Below are 24,377 nucleotides of genomic sequence, written 5' to 3'. Positions count from 1 at the left end.
GTGCGCGACCTTGGGAGCCAAAGCTTACCGTTCTTCAGTTGATCGTTTCCTTGTTGCATTGACAAAGAGAAGACTGGGATAGAGGGCGCATCGGCAATTAATTCAGAAGACTGAAAGCTTGATATGCATTATGGGAAATGTTCATATATAAGCCAAGTGTACGGACATAGGACTGCAAACCGGGAATGTTGATTAATCCTTCACCTAGCCACTTGACCACCATACCGCTAGCTAGCTGTCGCTCAGGGACAATACTGTTTTAAACACTATTCGATAATACTGTAGTAACACTCGGCAACAAGCAATATTAAAGACTGCAAAAGGTCGGTCAGCAAACTTCACAACATAGCCGCTAAACATTTTCAAATCTAAGCTTAAGGCCCCACCAAACAGCTTCAACATTATCGTCAACATCTGTTCGATTTTGTTAAACAGCGATGTTGAAATCGTTTGCTTCATCCTTTCAACCGAGTTGAAGTACGTTGAATCGATGTTGAATGAGTTCAAAAGCGTTTAAACTTTGCTTCAACAATCATTCAACATTTCTTTTCTTGTCGTGAATGTTGAAATGAAGTTGAAGCGGTTTGCCCCTCACTTTCAACATTGTTGTGCATGCGCATGCGCACTAATCCGTCTCTCAATGACGTATTCCATGTCCGTATCCATAGTGACAACCACGGCTGCAGCCTGGGACTGAGTACAAGGCCTTTCGTGAGCTTTATGAATTTGCCCAGGTCTTTAGGACTAATTAATATACAATTGTAGCTTAGGGCTCGGACAAACGTCCTCAACATTTGCTTCAACATTCTTTTGATTTTGTTAAACGATGTTGATTGATGGGGCCATGGGGGCAAACGCTTTCAACTTATCATTCAAGATTTGATTCAACATCAGTCCCAGGCTGCAGCCGTGGTTGTTACTATGGGTACGAATATACGGATATGGATACGTCATTTAGAGGCCGACTACCCATACCACCATACTCAACAATGTTGTAAGAGGGAGGCAAAATTTGAACTTCATTCAATATTTGCGAAAACAAAAGAAATGTTGAATGGTTGTTTAAGCAATGTTTAAGGGCTTTTAAACTCATTCAACCTCGAGTCAACCTCGTTTCAACATGTTTCAAGATCGCTGTTCAACAAAATCGAACGGACGTAGAAACGAACAGTTGACGCCATTTACCGGGGCCTTAAAGAATACACATTTATACGAATTGGCGGTTATCATAGCTTTATTTCGTGAGATATCAGAAAGAAGATAGTGTGATAGCAGAAAATATTAATACACTCAGATAAACAGGAACCCATAACAAGGAGCCTACAACTCCAATACCAGGTCTTTGTAATGGCATTATCACAGATCAAGCTATTTTTTAGTTATTTTCTTAAATAAGACTTGGCTTGCACGAGTGACCATTCTCAATCCAATGGGCAATAAATTCTCATGCAAGGCATGTGATTAGCTGGAAAGATCTGGTTTCGCGGGAAAATCAGTCTACAAATAACTCGGTCTGGAAAAACACAGTTCCACAAATACAGTGAAGTTGTACGCTCCTAATCATGGTCTCCTGTGATAAATCATGCACGATTTCTGTAATAGAGAGAGTTTCAATCGAGTGTCGTAAAACCAAAACCAAAGTAATTACTTTGGCCAATCAAAAAGGACGGAGACAATCCAGTAAACAAATCAAAACTCGAAGTAATTACACGTACCTGACACAAACCTAGTGCGGGAAAATGTGCACGCGCGAGCCACGATTGGTTTTGGTTTCTTTGAACTTTGAACGAATCACTGAGTGAAGTAATTATAAACCAAAGCAATTCGCTAATTACTTTCGACACTCAGTTACAAAGCGCTCTAGCGCAATAATAAATAAATATGGAGAGTCAGGCTTTTTCTCTGAACAAAAAAAGGGCTTTACCAATTGTAGCCCGTGGATTTAAAACAGAGCTCTTAAGAGCAGGTTCGAAGATTTACCAACGCTGACAAAATGTTTAAGACTGGCATCACACGGCCGCAAGGCTGCAGGGCTCATTTTTCGTTCAGGAGCTGCTTTTCCCGGTACATCGATATTTTTGCTTAAGTATACAATTTCCCCACCCTGAAGTCGTGTTAAAGAATTGTCAAGCCTATATTTTACACAAACCGTTTTCGTCTTCAGCTTCATTGGCAGCCAACGATCGAACTATCTCGTGTTGCACATATTGTCGCTCAGGAAGGATCAATTCTAACACTGAGAATATTTTTTGCCTCTTTTATTCGAAATATAGAATTTATAAAGCCATTTCCGACTATGGAGATACTCATGTGTGCACACTTCATAGTATATTCCCATGGCTAATCAAACAATACGTATACAAACCACAAACGCGTGACGATCCTAATCTGCTCTTATAATTACAGTATTGTACTTCGGTACTTAATTATTTTTTGAAAATCCCATCCCGGCTTTCATCCCGACAAAAGAGCAATATTCCATACAAGGATTTCCAAAGATTTGGCAATAATCAGTTCTTACCCTCGTCGATGATATTTCGATCAATAACAGAACAGCCTATAAGAGATAAATGGAAAACCTCGAAACGGTCAGAAACCGGCGTAAAGCGTCATCACATCTTTGCTTTTGTCCTATTTAAGTAATGGTCCGGCTAAGAAGCAGGCAGCCCAGCGGCAAAAGTACTTAGAAGCTGCTGCTCCAATCGAGGCATCTGATTGGCTAATATCGGAAAATGTCGAAAAAAGATGAGAAAAAAATGAAAAAAAAGCCTTTTTTGGATTTCTTCTTCCCCATGCCCTTGATCTCTGTCTCTCGGCCAAATTTGGGCATTGTTCTATGCGCCATTCGCCAATCGGCAAATGGCGCATAGAATCTTGACGATATTTACAAACATAGTTTTTGAAGGCATAATGATTTGTTCTACGAAACAGAATCTAATTTTTTAGACGGCAAGTCGATTACATTTTTCATTGAAATTCAAATTTCGCGCTTTTAGCTGCTTACACCAATGGGAACAGCCGAACTTAATTTGATTAAAAATGTTGGCACATTTTAACTAACCGACGCTATTGCCGCGGGCTATTGTTTTTCTGCCTGCTTCTTAGCCGGACCATTACTTAATATTAAACTGATATAAGATAATAACTGGACTTTTCCTCCGTAACGGTTTTTCTTTAATATATGAAATCTCTCATTATACATTTATAGCGCTCATCTTTCTAGATTATTAGAGATGTCTCGCCTTCTTGTAGATAGGGAAAATGAACACATTTAAAAGAGCTAGGGATCCCTTCTTGTTGCTGCTGTTGAGGAAAACGTTATCTTAAAGCAGCGTTAATTGTTTTCTATTCGTTGGCTAACACTGAAGTTCAAGTTACTCCATCCAAACACTGACAAATCTTCTGCATTAGAGCCTTGATGTGGAAAATTCAGAGGCACACAATTAACGACAATACTCGGTGCCAGAATATGTGTTTAGGTTTTTGGGTTCTTCGTCAATGGTAAACCGCTATAAATTTCTTTACTAAAACATTGATCACCTAAAAGTTTCGCAACCAGGGAAAAGTCAGAATCCCTTACGTTTTCGCAAGGGATACGCTTGTATTTATGCAATTTTTGGCACCTAAAAAGGTCACCCTAGCAGTTTCGGGTGAGCAAATGGTTCGATGGGAAGTTCTTAGAAGGCAACGTTCCCGTTTTTGCATAATTTACATGGTACATAGCTGCAAGCACGCGTCCCCATACGTCCGCTAAAATTGCTTATATCTTCACTTCAAAGCATACATCGAAGTTTATGCCAAATGTATGATTCGACTGATTGTCCACATCAAAGACATGTTTAAATTTTCACTAAGTGTTTTCCGGCACAAAAATAGCATGGTAAATAAGAACAACATGCCAAAATATTGCTTTCGCTTGAACGTTTGCAATGGTTGCACAAACAACGAACTCGTTTGCAACAAGTCGGACCTCCTGTGATGCTACATTCATTTTATCAAAAATGGGTCATCATTCGCGTGCCATTTGGTTGGTAGGTGGGTCAGTTATTTAAATGGGAAGATCCACTAAAAATAGCTGCTGATTTGTGCTTCTAGAATGATTTACAAATGAGTAAGAGATCTACGGGCCTTATTCTATCCTTGGAGATTGAGTTTAATCTCACTTAGCAGCCTACTGTTCTTGAGTTCTTGAATCATAATAGTCGATCGGGTTGAAATCTGGTCACCATTTCAGCCATACTAATTGGTACGGTTTCAGGATCCTGACAAACTTAATAAATGGGAATATGCTAGCATGCGAAGCCTTTACAAACATTGGACTGAGACATATAAAGTGCGTGCTGCTTTGGCGATTGAAAATCTGACAAATTGATTTTCTAAAGACTTTTTCTAAGTTTTACTCAGTTGAGGTTAATTGAAAGGCTGATCAGCTGGTTGAGAGACAAAAAAAAGAAAGACGAGGAAATCAAAGAGCCACACGGCTCTTATTTTTTATCATTGAATGAACACTTGTTTTTGGTTATGTATGAAAGGTTCAATGGTCTTTTCCCGGAAAACAAATAACTACTGTAGAAGCGACGACAACAATACAATAAAACTAAAATGTCTACTTTGTTGATCGGCGGCTTAACTCTTGCTATCCCATTCCAGACCAAGCGGGAGGAAAGAATGCCATGAGGTGCGAGTGAAATTTGAGAGAAGCAAGTTGCCAACCAATCTTACTTTTGCTCTTTATTAGCAAAAATCGGACAACAAAAGAAAACAGCTAGCTCAAAATGTCTGTTAGTTGTTTCGATTGAAAATGACGATGTTGTAAAAATTAGTGACTATTTCCTTTTGATAATAATCGAAGGTCTTGAAGGGTGAAACTATGGGAAGGCCCAAACAGTTAATTAAGATTTGCATTTGAAAAAGCAAATAGGGCCGAGATAACACAACAGAGGAATTCTGTCAATCTGATACATTGTATTTGTCAACCTTAACAGGAGAAAAGAAAAATTGCCAGTGCAACAGTTTCACACAGTTTAACGTTATTCCAAATAATGTTTAAGGTGACTTTGCCTGGAACGTTTGCACCCACTCAATACTCAAGGATGGATCATGACCTAATCAAACGTCCAGTTTCGAGTAATGAGGAACTTATGTAAATATAAACCTTTTGACTGTCGTTGTGAAGCTTCGTCAATTGAAAAAGAATGAACTTCAAAAGAGGGGATCGTCTTTTTAACCTCAAATGTTAAAATAGACGAGGACTCTTCATTTTCCAAAATCCTCGGTGAAGTTTTTATTTCTTGTGAATTTTTAAATGTTTATTCTCATTGGTTAAATATAAAAATCTCTTTGTAATACGGATCATCTGATTGGTCCGTACGATTTCCTGTGCTTTCTCTGTAAAAATTGCAATTTGACATCGTGTTGGCGTATAAGCAACAGGAAAGTAACGAAGGTATGGGCTATCTTTCCGCATTTGTCTGCCATTTTAAAGAATCTCGGCGAATTCGTGCATCTCAAATCCTTAAGATAAGTGTTAAAGCGAAAGGCACTGATAATTCTTCTTTTGTACACTGTTAGCAGCTTAAATTACTGCATGCAACCAAAATAGCTAGTTTCACTTCCACTAAATCGATTTGGCACTGAGCCCATCGCATCACAACCCTTGCCTCGGTTTTTGGAGTTTTGGCGAAGAGATAGAGGTAATAGAGCTATGCAAACAGCGTAATTCATCGAAAGAAATGCATTAATATGGTATTGGTTGCGTTTTTTGGTGAATCGTGATCGATCTGCATTATTTTGTTGCAGTTGCAGAATGAATGACTTTTTGATCCATTTTTACTTTGTCATACGTTGACTTGTTTTGTCGTTGCTTTTGCCTTTATTGCTGCACGTTTTTTTTTTACTCCTCAGACTATGAACTTGGAATGTTGTCGGTCTCCCCCTTCAAACATGATATTCTTGTACCTGCGCTTGTCAGAACTAGACTTGCTTGGCGAATCAGAAATGATCAGTTGCATGCGCCAAAGTGTTTACATTCGTCGCCATCTTTTTGAAAGTTCGCCGGCCTCTTATTCATTATTTTACAAATTGTATTTCCAACGTTTCCATGTGTTTTGGTTATGAGACTCGGGGCATTTAGATTTTTGTTGTTTTGACTTTCGTGTTGGAATACATGTGACGTGTTGTTGAAGTCACAAGACTAGCTACCGCTACGCGATACGTGCAGTTAAAAGGTATTCGATCTTTTTCTTTCACGAAAAGTTAAAACAGTAATATCCGTGCATAGTGAACATGTACAATTTCTAATAATCATCTGCATGAAGACACGCTTTTGGCTACATATTTTTTCTAATTTAATCTTCACTCTTTGATAGAAGTCAACATGGCGGAAGAACAAGTTGAGCCAACAATTTCTTTGAATGAAAAACAGTTTAAACATCTCCTTGCTGATGTCCGTGGAGAAAATAATTCATGGTAAGTGGTGGAAATTTAAGTAACATAGTAAAATAGAAAAAGAGATGTTTAGGTTCACCTTGAAATGTTACGTTAATTATTATGCACCCTGAAAGTACAAATAATTGTAAGGTTTAAAATTAAAAGATACGAGTTATTACCAAGGGAAATACTGTTGATGAAAACCATGCTCCTCATGTGTTGCTGATTTCCATGACTGTATCGTAGTTATAAGATTGTTTTTCCGGTATGAGTTTGTAAGAAAGCGTCATTTGAATGCTGATGGCTTTGCCATGTGGGATAGCGTGCGTCGTGTTTTTTGGGTTTCGTGTATCAGATCTTGCTGATACAAGCGTGATTTGTTTACGTATTGAAATTTTAACTGGCCTTGAATAAGTCACGCATTTTTCTCATTCCACGTGAATTTCATGTGCAATTGAAGAGGACATTTAACTTGTAACAACAACACTTTCTTGGTTGAATATGTTGTGCTCTTTATCAAGAGGAATGAATATCCAGAAGGTCATTGACTATGCAACATCAAGGTTAGATTTTTGTTTTGATACTTTCACAAATATTACATTTTTTAAATGGGGAAGAAACTCTTGTATTCCATGGTTTAAAAATTGTAAACATCTCTAGGTGTACTGTATCTTCTTAAATAGTGATGATATTTTGTTTAAATTAAAGAACACAATAGAAATTCACTCCAGGACCAGTTTTATTCAGAGGTTAAAATTGGTCTTTGCTTCAATTACCTGAAAGGCAGAATGTGCTCTAATCTTATGTTCAATAAACAGCTATGAATATACTGTGTAACAAATGTCAGAGAATTCTAAAGCTGATTTGATTAAATGGTTGGCCAATTTCTCTGATGGTTACCAAGTAGTGGGATTGCATGATGATAAGGTTGGAATAGATTTTGAAATTTTAAATTAAGCTGTTCACAAGGTATGTCAGGGTGCGATGCTCTCAAACCTTGTGGGCAAAATAGCAGGAGACTGATGCCTTATTTCAGCTAAACAAGTTTCATTAATTTATAAACCAGTCCGCATCGAAGTCCTTTTTGTCTTCTTGTGCATTCAGGCCTTTATTTAACATTACTTATTCTGCGATTTTGTGTGATGACCACATCTGTCCATGATCAAAGAGAGGAAAACACATTTACCTGGTTCTTTGCCTATGCTCATAAAGTTTGCGTGCCAGCAGGCAACAGTTGTTTATCCCTTTCCACAGATGAAAACAGACACATGATTTCTACAGCCACGTCAGGCTATATTTTCATTGCCTGCTTAATTCTCCCAACTTGTCATAACATACGAGAAATAGTGTGTTTTCAGGCTCACTTGTACTGAATAAGTATCTGTGGTAAAAACAACAACCAAAGGAATATTTAATTAAACTTATTCCAATGCTACACGTTGAGAGTCAACCCACATCATATTCACTGAGAAGGAATTGTGAACATGCAGTAATGCTACTATATTGTGTCTAATTTCACTTAATTGTCATGTAGGGGGCAACAAAGAATTATTGATTTAAGTGAAACTCCTCAAGGAATTATATGCAGTTAAAGGTCAAGGGTACGTTGCCACCACATGAACTTTACCCCTTGTTCCTGGTTTAAGGGTTTTGAAATCCTGTTAATAATTGTGCAACATGTAGGTGCATGCTATAGTTTTTTCTGTTGTGGAAGTCATCAGTTGAATAGTTTTCTTTCATTTTGGGACACGGTTTATTCAAAATCCTAAAAACACACTTATGGAGTAAAGTTCATACAGTGGTAGCTTGATATGTTGTGACTTGACCTTGAGAGGCGTGATTCGGTTAATGTAGTTATTGCTAAATTAAAGCAAAGGAATCTTTTATTTGTTTTGAAATGAAATTCATTCACAGTCTTCCTGCCCATGAAAAACAATGGGATTTTATCAACATAAAGGTTTGAGGGTTATGTCTTAATCCCACAATAGCTGCTTAATTAACTGTAAGACAAGTCTCAAAGACAAAGTCTCCTTGTTAGAGCAATAATTCCTTTACTAATCTATATGGTAGTGGTTTAGTGACAATGGTATAAAGCTGTTGAACATTGAAAAACCCATGCAATGATATTCAAGGATTTTTGTTGTTGTTGCCATGACAACTACTCATGACAAATGGGAGTAGTACTGGTTCTAGAAGAAAAGATAAAACTGGATACCTTTTTTTGAATGAGTATTCTTGAGGTCTGCTTGAGTGCTCAAGTTTAAAAGCCTTTCATGGCACAGGCTGCACTGACTAGAAATCCTCGTTATAAAAGTGGGACCTCTTTGGAAGTAATGTTCCAGAGCATTTAGCTTTTTTTCAGTTTAAGTTACGTTGTAAAGGGTTCTTGGCTCTTCGCATTCAACTTTATTGTGCACCAAGGTCCATTTTTGCATGAAAATGCAAAATGACTTTTACAAAATTAATGATTGTCAAGGCTGCTGCCTAAGAAAATTTTAAAGGGGCCCTCAGAGCTAAACGCTGAGAACTTAGGAGCCCAAGATATGAAGTGAAAGGTGTTGCTGTGAAAAATTAAGGCGCCCAGAGTTATTCTTTGGGAGCCCCAGGCTACCGGGCTCCTGTTAGGCAACAGCCTTGATTGTTGCTACCAACTGTGAATGTATGGTACAAACTGTGCTAATGAAGGTCATGCAAATGTACGGTTCAATTTTGAACATTTGCATTAACCATTTCCTGCAAATATGAAAGGCTTGCTCAAATTTAGAAAGAAAATTCAGATTAGAACAGATAAGAAATTGGTCGAAAATGTCTTTAACTTCAACTTGAATAATAATTATTTAAAAGATTACTACAGCTGTACCTACCAGCAATTATTGCTGGTAAGTGGTAATGGTAGGTTCAAATATTTCAGTTTGGAGGCTAAATTGCTGGCTGCTGGCACATCCCCAGTTTATTTGCACGACAAAACGATATACATACTATTCAAACAACAAAAATACTACCATTTTGCAACTTCAAAGTGCATATTTAGGAGAGGAAATGTTAGAGTTGACTCCTGAGATGTCCTGAAAATGCTGAGCAACTTAAGAAGTTTACCCTGTGAAGGTTGTGTTTTTGCAATTTTATTCCAAGTGTCAGAAGTGAAGTTCACATCACATGCTTTATGTTTGACTCAAACTTTGACCTTTCGATCAGTTGGGTGTATCTTTACATGTTTGTGCATGCAGCATTTAAAAGATTTATCAAAAAATCTGTTATGCTCTGCTAGGTGTTATTTTACTATGATAGTCAGTCTTTTGTCTTTTGTGACTGTGTGATTTAGCACTGTAGTTCTATAGGATCTGCAAGAACTAAAATATGGTCATCTTTAAAGGGGTTAGGGTTAGTATTGAGGGAAACTGAAATAACTTCTTTGATGAAAAATTTCAATTTGTCTTCATTGTTTTTTGCCACTTGTTGCACTAAGAGCGTTAAAAATCTTCATTCATTTTATCATACTGTTGTTGACACATCAATGAGACAATGTAGAAAATAAATTATGACTTTCCAAGTTTTTCCTCATAGTTTCTCCTACTCTCTAAAAAACAATTTAGAAATAAATAAAAACATCATTCACTGGCCTAGGTCGGTCTATGTTGGGAAAAACTGTGCCTGAGGTTTTGAGTACACCCCGTGTCCTGCCGTCTTGGTCTGTACTCAAGTCCTTGGGCACAGTTTTTCCCTAGACGGACCTCCAGGCTTGTGAATAACATATTTTTATGGTTATGAGTTTTGAGCAAAATCTGGAATTTTGCCATCAGAAATAACAAAATAATGAAGTGAAGCTATGATCTTCGCAGTTACGAACGCAATTTTTGGACTTCAATGGGGTTTGAACCCCGTTGAAGTCCTGAATTTTTCAGGCTTCTCTACACAATTGCAAAAATTGCATTCATAACTGCGAAGATCATAGCTTCACTTGATTTCATATCCGCAGTTCATATGTGATTCATTTCATATACCATTCATCATTAAATAACAAATGGTTAACTCATGTACTTGAGATTCTGCCATTAAGGAAAATGAAAAGAATTTATACTTCCTTCATTGTTATAAATGTGTTTATCCCAGTAAATGGCAGTAAAGGACTTTTTTATGGCCTACATTGTAGCTTCCATAGTATGTCAAGTCTAGTGGTGGGAGATCTAAATTACTGGGGATGACTGTTTTGCCTGTGTTCCCCACTATTTACTGTAGATAGTAACCCTTCCAGTATTGTTTAAGAGCATGCATGACATTTACACATTAATACTTTCATTGAGTAACATTTTAAGTGTAACACACATACACTAACTGCCAGCTGGGATGGTAAAAGACTTACAGCATGTAAAATTAATGTGTAGTGAATGTCTTGTGACCATATGTATTTAGCATATGATGTACCTTGTGTATCATTCATCGTTGCATTATTACTTAAAAAAGAACAAAGTTCTGTATATAATTTTGATGGGGTTATTAAAGTACTGTGTATTTTGGCTTTTCATTAAAGTGAAAACAGTTATGTTATATCCATAGGGATTTTAAAGTTCTGTTCTTTTACAATGAAAGTCTTATAGTCTAGTCAATGTTTGTTTGGAATTGAATTTTTATCTTGAGGTCACCCATTCACCAAGGTCATTGGGTGTGGTTAAGGGTCACAAACCCAACTTGTGGCTTGGGAAGGATTCACATTTCATCAGTGATCTGAAATTTACACAGTAATGGTAAATTTTAATTGAATTGTCAAGTAGCCAATTAAGCTTTTCTTTGTTTCTCTTTGTCAATTCTTTGTTTTTCTGTTGGGGAGTGGTGTGTTAATTTAGTTCTTAAAAGGTAAGAAGAAACTGGAAATCCATGGCACTATGTACGTAACATCCACATGCTTGGGTCTGTACATAATGCAGTAGAAATCTGTACTTTTGCCAAGGGTGGCTTACTTAAATTGAGTTCATTTGATTTGAGTTACTGGATGTTTTAGATTTATGTTTGCCAGTGTATAAAAATGTTGGATTTTCTCCACTTAACGTTTCTGGGCTGCTGGAAATTGGCAAGATTAACAATAATAATATTATTGACAAGTTTGTTTCCAAGTATATTAGACATTAGTAGGATTAATTCTACTACTTAATAGCTTTGGCTGTGAAATGAGCTACGTGATGATAATATGCTTAGTTTTGTTCTGCTTTTGACACTTACAACAATGGAAAGTCAGTATTTTGAGCCAGTACGGACTTGCCCATCACCAATTATGCAATGTCAGTGATGTCTTTTGTCAGATCCTGGCAGTGAATTTACATGAAGAAAAACACTTGTGAAACTTGTTGTTGGTGATTTTTATTGCCAGGTTATATATTTTATCGTTAATTTTTCTCCTCATGAACTGTAAAATAGCACAGTTTCAGTTCAAAGAACTGAGAGCTTGAAAAAGAAATACTGACACATGTTTAGGGCTGTAGATTTTTGGAGTACTTTGAGGGCTATTTCCTCAAATTAAGTTGTTCATCATTGTACAAATGTCATCATCATTGCAGTCTTGAGAATCTTTTAATTTGTGTACCAGTAAATTAGCAAAAATTGAAAAAGACCTTGGGAAAATGAGCTACCATGCAAAAAATGGCAGAATGCAGTTCTCCCAGCTCTCACTGAATTGAAGTTGCATCATGCATGTTTCACAGTTTGGTAACTCTTCCTTAAATGCAAAATTATCTTTTAACAATTTAAGACTTTATGATTCAGATCATTAAGTGTTGATCTCCAAAGTCAAGTCAGCAGCAAAAGATTTTATATTTGCTTGTTTCGAAGCAGGTAGTTGAATATCAAAGGAAAGATTGTGAAATTTCTTTCATCACCATGTGAAATTAAAGCTTGGGAAACTTTGTGTTACAGTTTTAAGACTGAAGCATTATTCATTGCACCTGTTGAGGCAAATTGGAAAGATAACTTGCTTCCTTGTTTGTTACAGATTTGGGAGTTTTTAACCATGTAAACAAGATTAACTTTGGCCTTCTTCATTAACATATTGGTTTTCCCTTTTTAAGCTTTCATTTTTTGTCTTAAAAGAGAGTCAAATAAACAATTTTTCTACCATGGTTAATGATAGGAGCTTTGGGATTAATGGAAATTGAAACTTCCTTGAAGATGGTTTTAAAACTCTGATGAGTTAAAAATAACTTGTTTTTCCCTGAAAAAGTTGTTTGATCCATCACCTGTTGCATGGAGATCAAATATCTTTTGTTGTCTCAATTGTTTTAATCACTGGTATTACAAAAGAGATAAAAAGATAACACTGTCTGTGACAGTGTTGATATGTTCCAGCTTTGTAAATGTCAAAGGAGTTTATTGTTTCAGCCTCACAGTGGTATGATCATGAATCACATGTACATTTTGTCACCTTTGTCACTGAAGTAGTTTGATTGGCTCTCACTACATTGCTTTCACCATCACTGTTAATCTTGGCACATAAACAATGGCTGGCACAAAGTGATGATTGGTTGAAGTCATTTATTTAACAACAAATCTACAGGAAATTGAGCTTAGTCAGCACAGAGCTAGTTTACAATAAGTGGTAAGCAAGTTTCCAGTGTACAGCAGTGCCTACAGCTACTGTGGATAGCTTACTTGTGTGTGGATATTCCTTTATCTTAAACTGCTATGTGTACATTTGAAAGTGCTCTGCCAAAGATGTGGGATCAAAAAGAATTTAACTTTGGGTAGGATCTGTTCATTTGATTGTGGTTCAGGAAATTCTCAGCAATGCCAAGATTTGTTGTTGTCCTCCAAGCTTGTCTTTTGTGTTTCACTTCCTTCCTTCCTAGCTTCATTGTTCTTTAATTAGGAAAGTAATTAGGAAGTGCAACTTTGCAAAAAAAAAAATATATATATATCAATGTCAGACACAAATGATGTCAACAAACGAATCCTAACCAGCTGTTTTTTGTAACCTCGACTAAAATGTATTGCATGATGAAATGTTCAGATTTTGAGGTTAAAGATCATTGTCTTTTGTCATGTCTGCAAATATGTTTATAAAAAGAAAGCTCATTTTGATCTTTCTTTTTCAGCTTCCTGTCCATGGGTGAAGGTAAGTTGAAGAGAACATAAATCAACCTCCATATGTGTATTTCAGATTATTTCGCAATGAAACTGTTTATTTAAAAAAAAATGGAATTTTGCCATAAAGCAAAAAACCAATGTTTTCAAGTGTTTACGTCATTGTGGTGGAAGTTACCAGGTAGTTTTTTTTTACGTAACTCAAATGAAGGCTTTATTCATTCAGGAGCTCTAACTTTTCAATACTTTCCATTTTGGGTGTTATTTTGTATTAAAGATTCAGATGTTAACCTTTATAGAAAGAAAGACATCTTGGTGTTGTTGTTGTTGTTGTAATTTGTATTCAGTTTTGTGTAAGAGTCTCAGGAAGTAACTTGAGATTACAGGATCATCAATTTAGATTACTCTCACCTCTGACCTCAATACAGCGGGCAGCTATTTTATGCCACAGAATAGTGATGATTACTCAAGTGTGTTATTTATGCTGAGGTGTTGCCTGAAGAGAATTTTAATTTCCCTTAATTTCTATCAGAATCACTAACTTTCAGGTTTTTATTCTTGATTGATTTCCTGATTGTTGAGAACTTATAGAATCCTGACAGGCTTTGAGTTCAAAGTCTTCTTTCATATATTTACATTTCCAGACTAAACCTGTAAACAGATATTTTACCTAGTACGCAATAATAATTATTGTTTCCTCAGTGAGAAGTATGACAGGATATAGCTCTTGGCTCTGCTTTATATTCTTGGTTGTTTTTGCAGATTCTCATGACAGTTTGAATTTTGGAGGAGTGCAAAGTGACATGAGACCGTTTGGACAGCAATTTCATGTAAGAAATTATTTAATCTCAATAGTTTTCATGCACTGTCTGGGTCTCTTTTGCTGTTGTCAGCGTAATTTTATACTTTTTGCTTGGCTGTCATTTTCCAAGATTTAAATTCCCATGTTTGTTAACATCTATTCTTGGTTTATTAGGATTGGAGATTGAACAGACAAGATTTTATATCTGTTAGATTCCTTTTTAACCAAACGACAGATTACTTTCTAAAGATGTTATTTACATATGCAAATCTTGAGGCAATGGATAGAATCTTAAAGCAACAGTGTATATGCTCATGCAATCAATAATACAAAAGAAACTCTTTGAGCTTTATTGGCCTCCTTGTGTATTCACTTTAATTCCCAGATAATGTACTGTAGTTATTTTGTAGCTGAAAGTTTATAGTACAGATTATCCAGTGGCAAGACTGCTCAATCATGCATCAAATGAACATTTTTGTCTTGCAACCTTGCTCCTATGTAGTACTAAATGTATGGAAGGTATTTCCCATTGTATAATCTTATCATACACTTTAATGTTGTCTTATCCTGCAGCAGTATGTATCAAGTTCGCAGTCTCCAACTTCCACCAGCCCTCAGCCATCATACAGCCCACAACCACCTGCATACCCGCAGAACATACCTGCGTCATATTCACCCACCTCCACCCCTGCAAATAGGAACTCCTCTATTTCTCCTATAAGCAACTCCCCATATGATAATGTAAGTTTCTGTTATGCCTTAGTAGTAGTTATAAAGAAGTGATACCAAGGGTTTTATCAGGGTTTTGGATGCAGAGAATTTTAAGACATCTTGCTTGAACCCTCGTGCTAAATTGGGATGGGTGTAAGGAACACTCTTATGTACAAGTCACTTATAGTTCTCTTGCATCACAATCATAAAGTTACTAATTTAAAAGCACTTATAGCAAGGTACATGTAACTCCTTGTGAAACGTTTTATATGTGACTCTTGAAAAGTTGATAAACTTATGATGCTTGCTTTGGTGAATATTATAATGTGCAGCTTTTAGTGTGAAAGTCAATCAGCTTCCTGCCATAAGGCAGAAGGAACCCTACATTTTTTTGAACGGTTTTGTTCTAGGATTAGGAATGATGGACATTTGAGAGAACTTGATTGTGATGATTTTGTCAACAGTGTAACACCTACAATGATGGCTCAGCTACAGCTTCCTCTTCTTCCCCTCAGGGTATGTACATGTCACGGTTGCCGACAATTCCAAGCACAACAGAGTATCCTGGTGACTGGGGATTTGAGATTTCTTTTGGTCCCTTAACGGAATCAGCTTCCAAATCAGCCACTTGGACCTATTCTGATGTCTGCAAAAAGTTGTATGTCAATCTGGCCAGCTTCTGCCCAATCAAGTTCAAAACTCGCATGCAGCCACCCTCTGGTACAGTGTTAAGGGCAGTTGCTGTGTTCAAGGGATCCACAAATCTGCATGATGTCGTTAAGAGGTGCCCAAATCACATGGAAAGCTCCAATGATGGTATGATTTAATCTCATTCCCTTCACTGTGCAAATAATAATGACATAACAGATGATGATGATAGTAGTAATAATACCTGATAAAGCTTTCATCTTAGATGTGTTTCAGGGCATAGAAAAGAAAGTGAGAGAAAGAAACTTTTAAAAATCCCATCTTGCAGAAAGTGGATGAGTTGGTTATTTACAAGCCCATCCACTGACAACTTATTTCAGACTGTGGTTAGAATGCGGCATTACAAATCCAGCAACCTCATCACTTGTATGTGTTACCTCCTAAAAAAATGCTCCATCAAAAATGCAGAGCATTTACAGAATGAAAATTTTCCATTGGGGAGTAAGTTGTGTAGTATCATAATTTTTTCACAATTTCTTGTCTTTTTCAGGTTCTGCCCCCAAAGACCAATTTATACGTAGTAACAACCCGGCTGCGCATTATCACACTTGCCCTGAATCTATGCGACACTCTGTTATGCTGCCTTACAATGGTCCTCAAGGTAAGTTAAATTCTTCGTTTCAGTATTTTTTCATGTGACATATGTTTTGGGTTATTTGGTTGATTAATTAGCATGTGAATTAATGGAGAGTTGGCCGTTGACTTCATTGCTCCTTGGAGCTTACACTCTCTCTCTCTCTCACTTTGTAATCCTTTTCTCAAACATTCACTGTACAAGAACTTTATAAATTCAGGCATAGATATAATGATTCCAACCAAATTTTTATGCATCTCTTTTGTTTTTCCTTTTCCTTTTAGTGGGGACAGAGTTTGTGACAGAAATGTTTGCTTTCATGTGCTTCTCAAGCTGTGCATCTGGACCGAGCCGACGCCCTGTTGAAGTAATTTTCACTTTGGAGAAAGATGGACAGACCCTGGGCAGACGAGTAGTGGAGATAAGGGTTTGTGCTTGTCCTGGGCGTGACCGCAAATCTGACGAAAAGGCAGTGTGTGGGGAACCAACTTCTTCACAAGGAGTTGGCAAGCGTGCACGGAGAGGCAAGTGTACTTGAAAAAATTGCAAGATTTTTGCCAAAGAAGAGTTGCCTATAAATTATATTTTTTTGCAGGATCTGGTAATAAGGGACCTGGTGCCAAGCGAAGGCGAACAAGTTCTAGAACAAGCTCAGAAGAGGAATATGTTGTGACAGTAAGTTTTTTGAGAAATTACACCGGCTTTAAGCTGTTAGTCCAATTATATGCTTTATGGTTTCTTTTTGTAAAGGACGGTACAAGTAGCGAAGTCGCATATAGAGGCACTGTCGCTTGGAACATGCTGTCTTCTAAATACAGTGACCTTGCTGACACAAGCCATTGTAACCTTGCAAAAAGGTCAAAACTTCAGATCTTTTTACACTGTAAGGCCGCTAAATTGAACGTGTTATCAGCCTCGACCGCTAGTTTTGAACTTGAAGATTTTGTTTATAATTGAAATTAAGTTAATTTGTTTCTATGTCGCATTGATAGCATTCAATACGCTTTAAACTGTGTAATATATCAATTAGTTGTAATATATTATAGAAGTTCATTTTATTTACATTTCAATATCTAAGTAATGTATTGTAATTTATTGTAAAAGTTCATTTTATTTATCCTTTAATATCTAAGTAACGCATTGTACGCGACCCCACAAGCTTGCAGCTTTTATACATATCGTGTATAAATAAAGCCAATCTACTTACATACCTATTAGCACTTTCACCGGTTTTCAGCCGCATGTTCAGTATATTGATAACTTGTAGCTTTCACTATGAAAATCAAATTAAGGGTGCGTTCGATTGACCGTATTCTGGAATACACACGGAATAGAATAGATACTGTATGCACGGAATAGAAGTAAGAAGTCTTCCCTTTTTACGGAGATTCACATTAACATTGTCAAACACGTGCTAAAATGTTGTTTTAAATATATCCTTATTATCATTGGTGCTTCAAAACGCCAGACATACCGTTTTGAATCATCTCTCCACGTATTCTTATTCCGGAATAGGGTCGATGGAACGCACCCTTAATATGTAAGAAGCTCTCAATTTCCCTTGCTGGCTTAGTCGGTACTTCCGGACCGAGCTACTCTCTGCGGAGTAAACCATTTGACGGTGTTTGTTTATCTTTCAGACTAGGAATCGTCATGTTTACGAGTTGTTAATGGACTTCAAGGAGAAACTTGAGGATAAATTTGAGTATTTCCATTTGCAGAACCTTGATAATTCACTGTAAGTCTGTTAATACTTATAAATTTCGGCTTTAAAAACTTCACTCAAAACAACTGCTGATCAGGTGCACAAATGTTGTCGTTTCTATTTTGTTTGTTTTTTGTTTTTTTACTTGGGAGATGACACTTGGACATTGCTCTGATGCATTCACAGTTAAGATTAGAACTACAGGAAAAATATAGTTGGTGACTTTTGTTTGAACGAGTAAATCTCTGGATTTGTAAGTGACGTAAACGCGTTGGACATACCTGATGATAAACTGAACAGCGAATAAGTGTAGCGTTCATACTTACAACTGTCCTCGTGAATCGAAAAGACCGATTCAAGAAGATGGTAGTGTCAGCGTATGTAACTGGAGAAAATTAACAATACGGTGTATCATTCAGATTGTATTAACAAAGCGGGGGAAAAAAACGCTAGTTGGGGTCAGTTGTGGAGTTTGGGGTCCTTCCTCTGCTGCCGTCATGGATACAATCGGGAAAATCTGCAAATGTGTTGGTGATTCATGGATCATTTCCTGTCGTCATCAGAGACCTTTCTGCATGCTTGGCAAACTCGTCCAGCATCACGCCCAAAGTCCCGTGCGCTAACAAAATTATGACAGCAATCTCACCTTATAGCTCATAAGGATTCCAGACCGCACAAATTCGCGAGTGAAAATTGACAATAAAGTTAATTTTGTTAGCGAACGGGACTTTGGGCGTGATGCTGGACCAGTTTGCCAAGCAGAAAGGTCTCTGATGAGTCCCTTGGTCGGGATGAAACGAGCTTCTTAAGACTAACCACGAACAATGTATTTTTTCCTTCCAAAATGTCCTGAACTTGTTGACTGGATTTTCTGCAAAAAGCGGAGAAAAAGAAAGTGGGCGTTGCCTTAGTCTTTCAACAAAAGCCCTTGTTATAGAGGAATGAAGAAAAAGACACATTCCTGTGAAACTCCATAAGAACCGTTTGTGTGCCTTTCATGTCTTTAGCCTGTTTTTATCCAGTGTTCTAAGGCACTTTCGAACCTTACCGTGCTTGCAGTTGTTGGTATTGTTATCCTTTGCGTGAACCTTAATCCGGCCTTGGTTGCCCTAAGCTGAAAGTGCTTTGACCACAGACAGAGCGGTGTTCTCAAAGCCTGACTTGTTAGCAATCGTAAAAATCATTCAAACTTTCAGCCAAGCTAAAATTTCGGGACTGCAAAAGAAAAACAGTCATAAGCTTTTGAGATTTTCTTGTCACGTGCAGTTCGCTTTGATTTCTTGCGTCTTCCCTCTAAAACAACCTGCAGTCAGTGTTTTTAATAACAAATTTTATTGCTGATGCAAAATTTGGACTGTTAAGTTTTATCTCTCATGCCTAAAGCCTATAATATTTTAACATGAACCTTAAAACCTTGGCTATAAAGAACTACAATAGGTTATCTTCGGTTGACCTTAATTTACAACTGATTTAACAGCCACTTTTGTTCCGAAGGTCAAGTACAAAACGCGTGCCAAAAAAATTGACTGCAAGGATCAACGCGTGATATATTGGGCCAGTTATTTAAACAAAGTCTAACTTAGGCCGCGGCTTAAGACAATTAGTGGACCTCCAAATCTGTTTATAAACGGTATATTTTAAGTAGATAAATTGCTGTCTAGTCGGGAATGCAAACCTTCTTGTTACCATCAGCAGCAGATAATATTTGGATATGATTGTTGGCAATATTGAAAATGGCTTAGAACACGGTTTTGTTGAACATTGTCTAAACTTTGTTTTAATAATCGAACCATTCAGTTTTTAGGAAGTTGATGTAAATTTAATTTGTTATCGAAATGCAACTGTATTTTGGCGATATCTAGTTGTAATATGAAGAAAAAGTGTAAATTTCATATAAACACGCTATCAGAAACCGTGTAGCGCCTCGAACTGAAACAGTCGCTTGCACCAGCTAATAACGATCTTTTTGAAGTCACAAGACACCAACTTTTTGAGTAAAAAACGACGAAATTATGCATGCTCCCTTGTCAATGTATTTGCGAGAGTGCTTGCATGATGTGTTTCCTATACAAAAACGGTTTTTTGAACTTCTATAACCGGCTTAGATCAGACAGGGTCTAAATGTCATCTTTTTTTGTCTCTTCCACATGTTGAGCCCGTACATGTTGGTACGGCAGTCTTTGTCACTTGTTATGAAATTCATTTGCCAAGAATAAGTCCAAACTTGTCGTCTATCTCCTGTTTACCCTAGGTTTCCCTCGGTTATTGTTTACGAGTACGTAAAGTATGTGTTTCTAGTTTTTACCTAGTGAAATGGACGGAAATTGTAGAGTAGTGTTTCGGGTGTTTGACTGAAAAGCTGTAGACCGAAATGCTGCCATTTTTGGTCTGTTGAAATGATCGCACCGAATTTTGAAGAAGGTAGTAAGCAGTACTTTCCCGAGATGTTATTTCCGTTTCTTGAAGTACTTTTCCGCGATGCTCTTTCGCAATTTCCGAATGCACCAAAATTGTATTGCATTTTGTCCTTCAGGGTCCTGAGTACTTCAGAGGATGAAACAGAGCAGCCTTCTACAAGTGCTGGTAGCCCTGGGTCTGTGTTTAAGCGAGGAGGTCTCTCCACCATGTAAGGCAACTCATCACCTTGTCATCAAGATGGCCGCCGTTGCCTTCTCTCTCGTCTTGTTGGTTGTTTCAAGTTTTTAACTGTTTTGTTCTGTAACTCGTATTTTAATGCTTTGCTCTTCATATCTTTTTTTTTGGTATCTCAGTTCCACCGTTTCGTTGTAGTTTCATTTTTCGCTTTGCTTTAGTGTAGGTTTGTTACTTTCAGCAAGTGCTACACAATGCTATTCCAGTGTTTTAGTGCTCAGTTGTGTATGGTGTGTACCTTTCTTTGAAAAAAGGGGTCTGGATGTATTCTATTTGTAGCTTGGGATTTACCTTCCTACGTATCGAATTAGAACATCCCAATTTGGCAGAGATATCAGTTACGATTTCTTAGCTGATTTATATGACCGAGCAACCTCGTGAATTTGGATATAATTTCAACATTCAGACCCTACAAAAAGGCAACTTCGTTGCAGAAGTTGACTTTCAGTGTTCTGGTCAGAATTTTTCTGTACTTGCGATGGGGAGCTTTTTTCTGTAAAGCAGACCTCGTGTATGCCATCAGGGCTACTTATTGGGAGAAAATCTTTGGTTTAACAGAGGACTTCCAAATTTTTGCTTCGCGCAAGGCGTGAAAAAAAAAAACATTAAACAGTGATTTTAGCTGTGACTGATAATGATTTATCGCTATTGCTTCGTTGTACGAAGCCGTAGAAGCCATTTAGCTTTACTATTGGCGCATGATTGTGCAGGCAACATTATCATACACGCAATGAAATTTTGGTTTTACGGAATGAAATTGCGAAGTGTTGATTATAAGATGATTTTTATTGATGCAAAGTTATAAAATGAAGCATTTCTATCTTATGCTCTTTGTATGTTTTCAAATTTTAAAACTCGGTTTTCTAACATGTTATATGTACATAGTTTCTTCAATTGTGTTGTTATAAACAAACTTGTTTCTCGACGACATGGCAGCGTAAACTACTTAGCGGAATGGTAAGAGATAAATTATTTTTATCAAGATGTCGGAGGCCATGTTCATCTAATCATCAATAAAAGAAATTGATGTTTCTGGCCAGATTCAGTGCAGATGGAAAGAAAAGAAACACCAAGACTATTGCTTCGATTCTGCAAGATTGGTTGATGTAATTCAAAAGCAAAGGAATTTTAATTTTGTTGCGCTTCTCTTTATCGAGCTTTCTCTACCATTCCGCTGTGGTCTATGCCGCTACCTTGTAAAGAAACTCTAATTTTCTCACAGGTCTCGTGTACGTGTTTTTTTAACCCGCCCATGCAGAAACTCATTACTATACGATTCTTCAATTTTCGTTTCCATACATTACGTCAAGAAGTTAACTGTTATTTACTTTTTTGACACTGAAAATGTTTGCCGAAGGAAATGCTGTATTTTTTTTGTTCTTCATAAATTCTCGAGAGAAAATAGAGAAAATACCGTTCCAGGCTGAGGGTGTTTCGTGTAAATGTTCGGTATTTACTGAAGACAAATACAAAAAAAAAAAACAAAAAAATTTGAAAAACGCTGTTGGAATAACATCAATAATGAATTTTCTGTTTTCTACCGTCCACTGCCATAAGTCAACGTTTACAGCCTGTGGAGCAGATTTATTTATGTTTTCTCTGTCTTTCTCAAGGATTTTGTAGGACGATTGCGTTGATTTTTGTTCCGTAAGGGACTCAGGGTCTCTTGCGAGTGGCCCTTAAATTACATCAAATGAAAAAGAAAGAAAATGTAAATCTTGGGCAGTACACTGTGTGTGTGTGGCTGGCCGAGGTATATGTGATTTGGGGTTATTTGATGAAGAAAATCAATAAAAACTTATAAAGGAAAAACGTTTTATTTCGTGTGAGATAAGGTTAGTATAATTCGTAATTATTTTGTTGGAATACGCCTTATTCCAAAATGGCCGCCATTTTAGTATTCTTTTGTTTCCTTGCAAATTGGCCCTCTTGACCTCGCTTTCAAACGTAAAATTTAAAAGAATATTTAAACTCGAACGAGGCCAAAAGGGCTAATTTGCAATCAAACAAAAGAATACTAAAATGGCAGCCATTTTGGAATAAGGTATATAGAAGGAAGGGAGAGAGCACGACGAAGGTTTGTGTTGACTCAGACGTTTCTGGATCGCTCCATATGATGTAGCGCTTCTAAAGCACAAACTTCCAAAGCATTAATCAAACATCCTGCCGATATTTTAAAACTCAAGTGATGCTAATCTGCCCTCAAAAGAAGCATTGCCCATGAATGAACCCAAATTGTGCATTTCTCAGTTATGAATTAAGGCAATAAGTGGCGTCAAGAGGAAGATATAAAAGGCGACCCTTCCGGACTTGTCAATGGGTCCTTTACGGTAACTATAAATTACTGCACTTATATTCCTAAATTTGAGAATGGAAATGTCGGTTTCTGTGGATCCATGGCCATTTGTCTCGGAGGGATGCAGAGATGGGCTCTCGCCTCCCACCTCCGGGTTCGATTTCCAATTCAGGGTTATATGTGGGTTGAGTTCGTTCGTTCTCTACTCTACACCGAGAGGTTTTTCTCCGGTTTTTCCCTCTCCTTAAGTAAAACATTTGATTTGATTTAAGTTAATTTGTTGATTTCAGCGCGGGAAGACTTGACACTAAAAAAAAAAAGTTTCTTTTGTCATCCTTGTAAAAGGGCCAACAATCAATTGTTTGTCTAAAGTCGTGATTAAGTCGACTGCTACCTCTGGCCATGGTTCAAATGCTATTTTGTCACTCAACGTCTCCGAAACCTTGTTTTCCGGCCCGCAATTTGTTAAAGCTAGACTGTCTACATGCGAAGAATATTCCACACTTAGCAGTGATAATACTCGACATCGGCTGTTAAAGTGGTTCTTGTCTCTCCACAGGGGCATGCCCAAACCCAAACCGAGGGTTTTTTCATTAAGCCATCAAAATTCCTCTGACTTCACTTCCCGATTGTACCCAACTATCATCAACCGTTGTGAAATGATGGTTACTTGCTATTGTATCATGGAATGACTTAAAATTTGCCGCAACACATGATGACAACTAAGGATATGCTGCAGTGCAAGTCAGCTAAGTACTGCTGTACTTGGCTTTGAGCCACTTTCATTGTCATCTCTTGAAAAGCGTAAAACAATAGTTCTTTGTCCTGGACTGTTTTTCGCCTCGCTATGAGGAGGTAGATGGACACATTTGGTAGCAAAAAATGCCAAAATGGTACAATAAGCAACTATTGCTGACAATTTCCAAGGTCAGAAACATCGAGGGAAACAATGTCGATCGAGTTAAAATGACGACGACAGCTTAGCGTTTCTATAATACTATAAAAGGCACTCTTATTAATGGAATTACAACCTGTAGAGACCCGCTTTGTAAGCACCAGAAATTAATCCCTTTCCCTTTGCCAATTTAACGTGGAGTGCAAACTAAAGATAATGACCTTATGTCAGTTTTGCACGCGTTAGTGTCGCCACAGCATATCTTATCGTGATGAGTTGAAACACTGAGTTTTTCAATACTCAAGAGGTTTGAGGTTGCTCTCACATCCACAAGCTTAGTTACAGCAACAGGTGAGCTGCCAAAATAAACGACAATGGAAGACAACCTACCGGTAGGTCCGGTTGCTCGAACCCTTGTTAGCGCTAACCGTTGGTTAAGATTTATCAAAACCTTTAGGATTCCATGGTATTTAACGTTGGTTAGCGTTAACCATGTTTCGAGCAACCCGGGCCTGTTAGAGAGTGGTAAATTATGAT

At 37.4% G+C, this 24,377-nt stretch overlaps 1 protein-coding gene across 8 annotated transcripts in view; it reads left to right on the top strand.

The window, feature by feature from the left end:
- Nucleotides 1–22,461, top strand: part of LOC138022841 (cellular tumor antigen p53-like) — a 32,164-nt gene extending 9,703 nt beyond the window's left edge. For 2 of the 8 annotated variants that reach the window (XM_068869814.1, XM_068869815.1), the window contains exons 3-12: nt 6,369–6,468; nt 13,509–13,528; nt 14,260–14,327; nt 14,873–15,040; nt 15,475–15,826; nt 16,209–16,319; nt 16,577–16,816; nt 16,888–16,967; nt 17,933–18,030; nt 20,531–22,461. In XM_068869814.1, the coding sequence (XP_068725915.1) occupies nt 6,369–6,468; nt 13,509–13,528; nt 14,260–14,327; nt 14,873–15,040; nt 15,475–15,826; nt 16,209–16,319; nt 16,577–16,816; nt 16,888–16,967; nt 17,933–18,030; nt 20,531–20,627 (1,334 nt within the window). In that variant the 3' untranslated portion in view covers nt 20,628–22,461. Of the gene's footprint in view, nt 1–5,457; nt 5,694–6,368; nt 6,469–11,301; nt 13,158–13,508; nt 13,529–14,259; nt 14,328–14,872; nt 15,041–15,474; nt 15,827–16,208; nt 16,320–16,576; nt 16,817–16,887; nt 16,968–17,932; nt 18,031–20,530 lie in introns of those variants that run through there. The other 6 variants (XM_068869820.1, XM_068869817.1, XM_068869819.1 and 3 more) reach the window with 6 other exon arrangements.
- The last annotated feature ends 1,916 nt before the right edge of the window (nt 22,462–24,377 follow it).

This window comes from Montipora capricornis, chromosome 11 (genome assembly GCF_036669925.1).
Source record: "Montipora capricornis isolate CH-2021 chromosome 11, ASM3666992v2, whole genome shotgun sequence".
NCBI lineage: Eukaryota > Metazoa > Cnidaria > Anthozoa > Scleractinia > Acroporidae > Montipora > Montipora capricornis.
This window is presented reverse-complemented; position numbering and strand designations above follow the sequence as displayed.